This window comes from Pagrus pagrus (assembly GCF_965226575.1).
Source record: "Pagrus pagrus genome assembly, chromosome: 10".
NCBI lineage: Eukaryota > Metazoa > Chordata > Actinopteri > Spariformes > Sparidae > Pagrus > Pagrus pagrus.
In genome coordinates this window covers 25,170,196-25,181,490 of record NC_140194.1, presented here as the reverse complement: position 1 = coordinate 25,181,490, position 11,295 = coordinate 25,170,196, and the positions used below count along the sequence as shown (strand labels likewise).

Genomic DNA, 11,295 nt, shown 5'->3' with positions numbered 1-11,295 from the left:
AAAAATTGCTTGTTTGCCTATTTTGCAGGCATTGTAAATCTGATTTTAAAAAAAGATAGAGGGAGCGGTCATGTCACGCAGCGATGCCATGAAACGTAATTAAACGTGTGAGTTAAGCTGGCATGTGGTTCATGCTTTTCTAGTGTCTATATGTTCTGGCATATGGTCACTGTGAACTCCACAAGTAAGTTAGGCGGTTGTGCTGTTAAATGATGAAATGACTATGGTTAATTTAAGATGTGTGCGTAGGTGCAAGTCTGCGACACTGTCTCTAGTACCTTACTGAAATGGATCAGAGGCGATCGATCAGACAGACAGACAGACAGACAGAACATGTCACTGAGCTTGGTTTCTTGGTCTGCTGATTTTTGTAGGTGTTTGGACATCTTTCAGCCTTAATTCTGATTTGCAAATTGAGCACTGATAACAGAGCTCTGATGAAGGACACTACACCTAAATGTAAGCGTGTTGGCTGACATGGCCAGAACAGATTTGTGAAATTGAGATTAGTTAACTCTGTCCTAAAGATCTTTGTGTGTGCTAAGTTTATACCTTTGGGTATTCAGCAGCTGAAACATATGGACGGGGTTTGGCACCACAAAATAAAACACTGGGAAGGTGCATCCTCTCAGCTGTCTGTATTTACAACAGGGGTGTAATTAATTGCAATCCCAAACTATAGGGGTGTTAATGGCAAAAAATACCAGCTCTTGCATAATGATGCTTTAATATGAACTGTCACAGTAAATACAATATACCCTGTGTGCTTTTTTCTTATTTTTATTTAAGGGGAAACAAGCAATAAAATAATTTCTACTTTTGTGGCTGTTGTTTATGTCACTGAATTGCTTTTCAAACAGTAAAACATTTTTGGTTTTAAGAAAGGTGGAAACGTGCAAGTCATATAAACTTAACTGCACCTTAGTGAACAATTCTTATCTCGAACTAAATGATCGATCGTAAAAGTGCTTATTTGTCAGGCCACAAAAATCAGTCTGCATGTCGCTGGTTACTGCATTTTCTCTGTAAGACTTCTTAGCTAAACATCAACATGTGAAAAGGCAGTACGAATGTTACAGCATTACTTGTGCTACTGTTATGTTTGTTTTGGACAGGAGTCCCTCTGTTATGGGAATCTTTGCAGCAGTGTGTGGGCGTGTGAGTAGTAGCCAACACGGTTAAGTCATTTTAAAAAAAAAATAACATGGAGCAGAGTTTAAATCATCAAAAGTTGAAGATTTGCTTAATCACTAATGACCATCTGTGTCTTAACTGCCCAGGTGTGGCTGTGTGGAGGAAGTGTAGAGGTTGTGCCTTGCTCCAGAATAGCTCACATTGAGAGGGCACACAAACCGTATGCACTTGATCTCACCCCTGCCGTGAGGAGAAATGCCTTGAGGGTTGCAGAGATCTGGTTGGATGATTACAAGAAGAACGTGTTGATATCCTGGAACCTTCCTCTTAAGGTTGACACAATGATTTCTGGAGGTTATTTTTACTATACGGTCTCGATTAGTAATACAATACATTGATAAAAAGCTGATGAAGGCTGGCATCTTTAATGTCAACATATTCATCTGTATGGATACAATGTGTAATTACACACTAGCTGTTGGGAAACGTTCAGCTTGTTGGGTCACACCTCAACAGGCTAACCGTGCTTATCACGTCATTACACAACAATGTAACGCAAAGTCACTTACTTATGCAAAGCATTTGCCAAGGAGTGTCACACTTTTCTAGCAAGTGCATTTTGCATTACAGCTATCCTGTCCTTGCCCATGTTTTACTCTGTTAGACAACGGTCTCTTTTCTCCCGGAAAGCTTTTTAAATTTTAAAACATTATCCGATAGTATACTATACTCATATTCATGAGAATCTGCAGACAATTCAATGGTAACAAGTTGTTATGCAGCAGGATAAAAGTATCAAAATAGAAACTTCTAAAATGTCACCACTCATCTGCCATCCATCCATATGATCATTGTGTTAAAAACCGTCACAATATTTTCACCAAAATATGGCCAAGCAGGTTTTTAGGGGGTGCGGTCGATGATGCTGCGCAGGGCTCTTTTGATAACAGACAGGGCCTCGTCCAGGTAGATCAACACCACTCCAACACTTAGCAGGTCCTTCGGGTAACTCTTTTTCAAGCACCTATTCATTCAGAAGCAAAATATTTTTTGAGGAAAAATAACCACCAGTCTTTAGTCTTTAACACCAGTCTGCTGTGTGAATGCTTTATCAAAAGACAAGCCATGTGCACCAGAAAGATGATGGATATACCTGGCAAACAATGAACTGGGTGGTGTCCATAAGGGAGCTGGTTTAATAAGAAAATAATGAACAGGACATGGAGAAGTAATGTAAGTGCACTGAGCAGGAGCATAAACTTAAACATCTTTCTTGTGCCCGCTGTCTGGTTGAACCAGTCGGTCGAGTAGGATGAACTCAGTGGGTGCGGGTGTCCTGAGAGGGTTTATTCTCTTGCTGGGACTCGGTGTTATCAGCATGAGAGTGGTGTCTTTAAAGCGGCCAGTCCTCATATTGGTGGGGATTGGGCTCGTCATCTTTGTAAGCGTCTCTCTAATGAGTAGATATGAGTGCAAAGCGGTTGCCCACAAAGAGCCAGACACACCACGTCTGAGCAGGAGCTCTTCTGATCTGGAGACCAGCATCGGCAATATCTGTGAGTTGAGGCAACCATTCATCCTTCTCCTGTAGAGGATGTAAAAGTTGCTGTTTTTTGTGTTCATGAAGTTTAATTCATTCATCACTACAAAGGCAGATGGGAAAATGGAAAGATGCAATTTCTTGGTTAGACTGATATGTTTTCTAACCACACCAGAATGTAGATATCATACCCAGAAGAGTAATGCCACACCTATTAGTGTTGTTTGTACCAAAACAAAAAACATCTTGACTGATCATCTTAGACAGGGCACTTTGTTAGTAGAGACACTTGTATTAGGCTTTAAAAAGTGTAAATCAACTCACTTTATGCATGTCAAGCTCAATATCACCAATTTTTAAAAAGCATTATGAAAACAAGGACAGAAAACTGAATAAAAAAATATTATTCATGTTAATGTAATTAATTCATGTCAACATTTTCAAGTTCATATTTTTTCATAAAGATCTAAATATAGAAAAGGATTGTCTATCTCTTCAGATTCAGCAAATGTACTGTGTTAATATCATTTAAAAACATAGTCTCTGTTGCACTCTTTTACTGACCCCGCTGTGCCATCGTATTCTGGACATGTCATGTAATGTAAAATAGCTCATGGATATTTTCATATTTTAGTTGACTGATGACTATCACACCTTTCACCTGGAGAGGATCAGGTGTGTCAATGATAGAGTGAGAGAAAGAGAGAAATATTCATGCAACTACGACAACTAAATTTTAAAAAGAAAAAAAAAAAAATGTGTTCAAACCTTTGAAGCATATTCTGTTGCTTGAATATATATTACAAATGCAATTGTTATGGTTTGTACCAAATCTGGACCCAAAAGCACGACTCAGACTACAGGTTTCAGCAGAAAATAACAAGTCTTTTAATGATCTCACGTGAAACACAAGTGCAAGGGGGAGGAGTGGTGAGGGTAGTCCCAGGATCCAATAGTGGTTCGTGAAATCTCCAGTGAAGGTGAGTGAAAGTCTCAACGTGGCGTCTCACACTGAGGAGGGAACAGGTGAGCAGGCTGCAGGCAGGCAGGTCCACAGGCAGGCAGGTAGGCAGGAGCAAACGGTGGAACCGAAGCAAGCTCAACAGTCTAAGGCAAGATGGAAAAACACAGCAGAATTAGCTACACTGGCTAATCACAGGACAAAGGGCAAAAAACACGGTGGAGTCAGGAAGCACACAACCAGGGGTACTGATGAAACGATCTGGCGACAAGCAGGAGTGAATCCAGAGTATTTATAGCAGGGCTGATTGCTGGAGTGGCTGCACCTGGCGCTGCCTGTGGAGGGAGACCACGCCCACAAGCACACACACAGGCTGTGTCCAAATTCAGGGGCTGCAGCCCACGAAGTGCGCATTTGAAGGCCAATTACGTCACAACACTGCGCGAAGGCTGTCCAAATTCAGAGGCTCCTTCAAACGCAGCCCACAAATGCAGCCTAGCCTTCCCTCTTTTCGGAGGACGCACCGCAACTATCCTTCGCGGCCTGCCATATCCCAAGATCCTTTGCGCACCGCTGCTCAGTTGAAACAGAAGAGGAAGCAAGAGAAAATGGCGACAACAAGTGGCGCAGACATGACATTTAAATTTAAGTAATGGGTTTATACTCGGTTTTTATTCATTTGAACATCCAACGCCAGATGTTAAACTTCAAAACCTCCAAATTTCAACTTTCAGTTAAAATATGTGACGCTGGTGATGCTATGGTAAATATAGTTGTTATTCACTAATGGGTTAATGTTTATTTTGTAATGTTGATGATTCAATTTAGATTTGACACATGTTGTTGTTTTTATACACACACAAATAAATGTACACGTTTGATAGATTTGAACCAAAACAGACTTTAATGCATCTCTTCATTCACAATCGTGACGTAAGGGTAAGGGGCGGGAACATCTGGTGAGGCAACCAGGAAATACTCCGAAGGCTAGACCGTCCCATTTAACAACGGTGGACGAGGCCTTCAAAGACCTGTCCGAAGGACCCGGCCCTCGTGGACCGCGAAGGCTAGGCCATTGAAGGCTGCAGCCTCTGAATTTGGACACAGCCACAGAACAGACAGGGGGAGAGACACAGGAGGAACAACAGGCAGGGAATGACAACACACACATGAAGGGAGAAGGGAGGGCTGCCATGAGGATCATGACAGCAATATGACAACAATAAGGAATATTGTATTATAAATGATGTGATCTATATCTTTAATTATAATTATAATTCTGACATTATAATGTCTGAATCCTGTGTCACTGACCTTAACATGCAAGCAGGGCGGGATTTGGCACAGCCATTCTAGGCGCATTCCCTTGTACTCCTTGCCACTAGTAGGCCTAAGATCATCAACTACCTACATGTTTATCATACATTGTGAAAGAATTGAAAAATATTAAAATCTAAGTGAACCTCAGATCCAAAGATGTATTTAAACATAAACAATGTTAGCTGTACTTTTCCTTTAAATACATGACTAACCAAATGCTTATAAAAACCTTAAAATAAATAGTTAAGTTATAATATAAACTGTACCTAACTAAAGTAATAAGCATGATAACAATCATGTGCCATTTCAGTCTTTTGTAGTGCAGTTTATCCATTTAATCTGGCACTGCATGCAGGCAACCCCAGTAAATGTGATTTCAGTGAATTGACATTGGCAAGTCCTGTTGACTACATTTTGTTAGAACAGGAAATAAACACACTAGAGCGTAGGTTTTCCTGATTGCCTGAAGTCCCCCTCAGTTCACTCCACCACTAGTTTGTCAAAGGTTTCATATGCTGCCAGATAAAGAGAATATTAGTATGTGTGTCACCAACTTATTAGACAAAGCTCCTTGATGTGTTGTTGTAATTTTTTTTGGGTTTGCTGTGTATTAGTAATAGATGAGATCAAATTTCAACAGATGTGCAACATTTATGAGTTGAGAAATATAATATTCATATGAAACTATAATCTTTTATATTTATTGTGTTCTGCATGATATTGATGTCTTTATCTTATGGTTTGTGAGCTGCTGTAAGACTTAAACTTAGACTCTATTATCCCAAGGGGAAATTCCTTTTCACAGCACCGTACCCGTCAGACAGACAGTAATACTAAAAACGGTTCATACAACAACACACAGTAAAAACAAAACAACCAAATAAAAACACAATAGAAAACATTACAATCCACACTCGGGTATGTTCTGCGAGGCCTGTTGTTTAGGGCAGCTATGGATGAGGGGACCAGGCTTTTTCCAAAGCAAGCCCTTCTGCACCTCAGTGCCCTGTACCTCTGCCCTGAGCACAGCGGGGTGAGGTGGATGTTGACTGGATGTGTGATGTCCTGTTCTATTGAGGTTGCAATGGCTATATTGTTCAGCTCTGTAAGGTTGGGCATGGGGACACCAATTATCTTGGCAGCTGTGTTGGTTATGTGTCTAAGTTTAGTCCAGTTTTGATCAGATAGCATGTTGGAACTGGGCCTCCTCCTGGAGCCAGACCCGGGAGGGGAGCCCCCCGGCGAGCGTTTGGTGGCCAGGCCTTAGCCCATGGGGCCCCGTCGGGCTTCTTCTGGGGGACTTAAATGCCCACGTGGGTAACGATGGAGATAACAGGAGGGGGGTGATTGGGAGGAACGTCCTGCTTGATCTGAACACGAATGGTGCTTTGTAAATGGACTTCTGTGCTAGTCACGGACTGGCCATAACAAACACCATGTTCAAGCATAAGGTGGTCCGTAAGTGTACTGCACCAGGCCACCGTGGGCCAAAAAGGTCAATGAGCGACTTTGTGGTCATATCATCTGATCTGCGGTGGTATGTCTTGGAGTAGGATGAGATGGCAGCAGAGGCTGCCGGACAGAACAGGTAGAGGCCCTGGTCCGTCGGGTCTTCAACTCCTATCTCCGGAAGAACTTTTCGTGCATTCTGGGGGAGGTTGGGGACTTGGAATCCAAGTGGACCGTGTTCAAAGCCTCCGTTGTAGAGGAAGCTGCTAGGAGCTGTGGTCAGAAGGTCATTGGTGCCTGTCGTGGCGGTAACCCAAGAACCCATTGGTGGACACTGGCTGTGAGGGAAGCCGTCAAGCTTAAGAAGGAGGCCTTTATGGGATTTTGTGGAGCTCCTGAATCCAACTAACATGTCCTCTGAAGTAGAGGTAGAGTCTAGAGGATCGGGGGAATACTCGTCCATATCACTGGCAGAGGCTGCTGGGGTAGCCAAGAAGCTCCCCAGTGACAAGGCGCCAGGGGTGGATCAGATTTGCCCTGAGATGCTGAAGGGTCTGGACGTTGTTGGGCTGTCTTGGTTGACATTCCTCTTCAGTGTTGCATGGAGGTCTCGAACAGTACCTTTTGAGTTGCCTACTGGGTTGGTGGTTCCCATCTTTAAGAAAGGGGACTGGAGAGTGTGCTCCAATTACCAGGATATAACACTGCTCAGCCTCCCTGGGAAAGTTTACACCTCTAAGTCTGAGGCCATGGTTCTCTGCTGGAAAATGGTGGATTACCCCTCCGATTGGGGGGAGAGCTCCTCTCCATGAGAAGTTCATTGGTGATGGGAAAATAAGGCGGGAGATGGACAAGAGGTTGGGTGAGGCATCCGCAGTACTACGGGTGCTGCTCAGGACCATTGTGGTGAAGAAGGAGCTCAGCTAGAAGGCGAAGCTCTCGATTTACCAGTCTATCTATGTTCCAACCCTCGGCTATGGCTACGAGCTGTGGGTAGTGACTGAAAGAGCGAGAACATGGATGCAAGCGGCCGAAATTAGTTTCCTCCGTAGGGTGGCTGGGCTCAGCCTTAGAGATAGGGTGAAGAGTTCGGTCAACCACCGGGTTCTCAGAGTATAGCTGCTGCTCCTTCATGTCGAAAGGAGCCAGTTTAGAGGGTTCAGGCATCTTGCTAGGACACCTCAATCATTTGCAAATCATTTTCAATCTATATCCAATTGAAAAAAGCACAAAAACAAGATATTCAATGTTCAGTATGCCTTAGAGGTGCCAGGATGGCTGTTTCTCCATGTTTCTGGTCTTCATGCTAAGCTAAGCATGCTAAGTAGGTGCTGCCAATATGACATGACATGAGAGTGGTATCTTTCTTCTGATTTAACTCTCAGTAAGAAAGGTAATATGCATATATCAACAAAAAGTTGAGCCTTGTTCATCCTAACTTGGGGACATGGGTGAATGAAAGGTTCCTCTCGTTTCAGATCCCCTCTCCCTGCCCTTGTGGGTTTTCCCTTCACCGTAATTGTCTTCCCTTGCCCTGATTACTTTCACCTGTTCCCTCTGGTGTGTGTATATATAGTCCCTAGCCATTTCTCAATACCCAGTAGGCCAAGTTCGAACTTGTGAACTCTGGGAGTCTGGCCTTGCGGAGTTCAGTTGGAAGAACGAACTCCCGGGGGACGGGAGGACCGGAGAACGGGAGGACGGTCAGTTCCACTCCTCTGCCATTGCTATCACAAAATGCATTCCGGGATACGAAACTTCCCAAAGTCCACACAAGTCTCCACCGATGCATCCTCGATGAAATGGGCAGGGCAAGAACACATCCGGGGTATTCGACCGTACTTGGCCAGATGCGAACTTTGAATTGGAACAGTACTTGGTCCGGCGCTGATGACGTTTCCCAAGTCCACAAGAACAGAAGTACAGAGAAGAACGTATATTGAGTAACGGCTCCTGTGTTTCCCCTGTCTGTTGCCAGTTCGTCTTTTGTCTCTGTACTAAGCGTTCCAGCCTTGTTCCCAGTTTTTGAGTGTTTTTTGGTTTTTCACTCCTGCCTGTTTTTCCTCGACCCCGTCTCTGCCTAACCCCTGCCTGATTTGTTTGCCTTCGCTGACTGACCTCCTGTGTACCAAACTTTACTAAGTAAAATACTTTTTACTTTATCTGAACTGTATCAAGTCTTACTTTTGAGTCCATACAATTGTCGTCACCCAGTCGTGATAGTAATCAGTTCATTATCATTAACTCCGATTTCAAATCTGACACATTGACAACATACTGGATTGTGAGGCATGTATATGATCAGAACTGTCCTTTAACATGCTTAGTGTGTGCTTGGCATTCTGGATAACCATTTGAACCTGGTTCAAACCATTAAATCTTATTGTCTATGTGAGTATACACTCATTGTGAATTTAAAGCCTGAAATATGCAAAGTGAGAAGAACCACAGCATCCCAACTCTTTTTGAATCTGGGCTGCAGTATCAATCAAGAGAATGTTTCATCTCAAGGAAAAAAGGTTCTGTTTAAATTTAGAAAACAATTTCTTGACTATTATTTTTTTCATCTAGTCTAGTTTTCGTGCAAAAAGTTATCTTGCCTCTGGCTCATTTTGCTCTCTCCCTGTCATTCTTGATCTCTCACATTTGTCCAGACAATGTACTCAAAACTTTTGAGAAAAAGCAAGATACCATGCAGAAAATGCTGGAAGTGGAAAGAGAGGAACACAGAAAAGCTGCAGAACAGCCACCAGCCAAAAAGGAACCAGAGCAGAAAGAAAAACCTGAAGCAGAGATCCAGGACCAAAAGGAGCTGCCAAAAGAGAAAAAGTTCAAGAAAGTGTTCCCCTACTCTCCCCTTTTTATTAACTGGGGGGGAAATCTGACTGAGGAAGAACAAAGAGAGGCAGAGGGTTTGTTTCAGAAGTATGGATACAATGTTTTTCTGAGCGATCGCCTTCCTCTCGATCGAGCTCTTCCGGATACCAGAGATCCAAGGTACGATTTTCATGGTCTTTGGATGTGATGTCAGACTTGTTGTTTTACTTCATACAAAGAGAAAGATTAAGGAAACTATCCCTTATGGACACCGCCCCATTCATTGTTTGCCAAGTATATCCATCATCTTTCTGGTTCACATGGTTTGTCTTTCGATAAAGAATTCACACAGCAGACTGTGTTAAAGACAAGAGACTGGTTGAAAAATGATTTTGTTTCTGAATGAATAGGTGTTTGGAAAAAAGTTACCCGAAGGACCTGCCAAGTATTGGAGTAGTGCTGATCTACCTGGACGAGGCCCTGTCTGTCATCAAAAGAGCCCTGCGCAGCATCATCAACCGCACCCCTAACAGCCTACTGAAGGAGATAATAATGGTGGATGACAATAGCTCTAATGGTTGGTTGGTTACCAAAGGATCAGATTGTGCACCAAGATGATCAAACATGCTAATAGGCAGGACAAGTCAATAAACTGTGTGACGGGCTGGGGCTAGTTGGTTTGTTGAGAGGATTGATGGCATTCTAATATTTGTATGGTTAAGATGAAGCTATAGCCAGCAGCAGATTAGATTAATTTAGCTTAAAGATGGTCAAAAAGGAAGCAGGCAGCCTGGCTACGTCCAAAAACAGAATCTACTTACAAGCACCTCTAAATCTTACTAATTAGCATTTTATATCTTGTTTGTTTAGTCTGTACAGAAACAGAAGCATAATAACTATTTCATTATTGGTTTACAGGAGTTTGTGTGCTGGCCTATTTCTCTGACAGACAATACAACTGAAATCTGCGGTTGTTGCCTGCTTGCCAAGATATAAAGTGTCTTTCAGTGTGCCATAGAGGTGCCAGGATGGCTGTTTCTCCTTGTTTCTGGTCTTCATGCTAAGCTAAGCATGCTAAGTAGGTGCTGCCAATATGACATGACATTAGAGTGGTATCTTTCTTCTGATTAAACTCTCAGCAAGAAAGGTAATAAGCATATATCAACAAAAAGTTGAGTTTTGTTCATCCTAACTTGGAGGCATGGGTGAATGAAAGGTTCCTCTCGTTTCAGATCCCCTCTCCCTGCCCTTGTGGGTTTTCCCTTCACCGTAATTGTCTTCCCCCACTCTGATTACTTTCACCTGTTCCCTATTACCTGTTCCCTCTGGTGTGTGTGTATATATAGTCCCTGTGTTTCCCCTGTCCGTTGCCAGTTCGTCTTTTGTCTCTGTACTAAGCGTTCCAGCCTTGTTCCCAGTGATTGAGTGTTTTTTGGTTTTTGACTCCTGCCTGTTTTTCCTCGACCCCGTGTCTGCCTAACCCCTGCCGGATTTGTTTGCCTTTGCTGACTGACCTCCTGTGTACCGAACCTTGCTAAGAAAAAGACTTTTTTCCTTTATCTGAACTGTATCAAGTCTTACTTTTGAGTCCATACAATTGTCGTCACCCAGTCGTGATAGTAATCAGTTCGTTATCACTAACTCTGATTTCAAATCTGACACATTGACAACATACTGGACTGTGAGGAATGTATATGATCAGAACTGTCCCTTAACATGCTTAGTGTGTGCTTGGCATTCTGGGTAACCAGTGTAGAAACTGGTAGCCTTTCTGTCGAGCCTTTTCTCCCCTTATATGAAAATATATGCCCACATTCTCTTTTCAATTCAGAGGACCTGAAGGGGGACCTTGACATTTACGTGAAGATGCTTGAGCAGCAGAACCCAGATCTGCGTATCACAAGAGTGAGGCACGATGAGCAGAAAGGCCTCGCTACCGCCAGGGTGTCTGGATGGAGGGCTGCTACTGCGGACGTGGTGGCCATCCTTGACGCACACATCGAAGTCCATGAGATGTGGTAAGAATGTGGCAAAAATAAATCATTTTATACACTGGTATTTGTACAGTTCTCAC

General features: G+C 43.0%; 1 protein-coding gene across 1 annotated transcript in view; it reads left to right on the top strand.

The window, feature by feature from the left end:
- Nucleotides 1–6,814: 6,814 nt before the first annotated feature.
- Nucleotides 6,815–11,295, top strand: part of LOC311263238 (putative polypeptide N-acetylgalactosaminyltransferase 8) — a gene marked incomplete at both ends in the record, with an annotated part of 8,275 nt that continues 3,794 nt past the window's right edge. Inside the window, 4 exons of the mRNA XM_084363160.1 lie at nucleotides 6,815–6,956; nucleotides 9,059–9,401; nucleotides 9,632–9,798; nucleotides 11,053–11,239. Of these exons, the coding sequence (XP_084219286.1) occupies nucleotides 6,815–6,956; nucleotides 9,059–9,401; nucleotides 9,632–9,798; nucleotides 11,053–11,239 (839 nt within the window). The remainder of the gene's footprint in view (nucleotides 6,957–9,058; nucleotides 9,402–9,631; nucleotides 9,799–11,052; nucleotides 11,240–11,295) is intronic.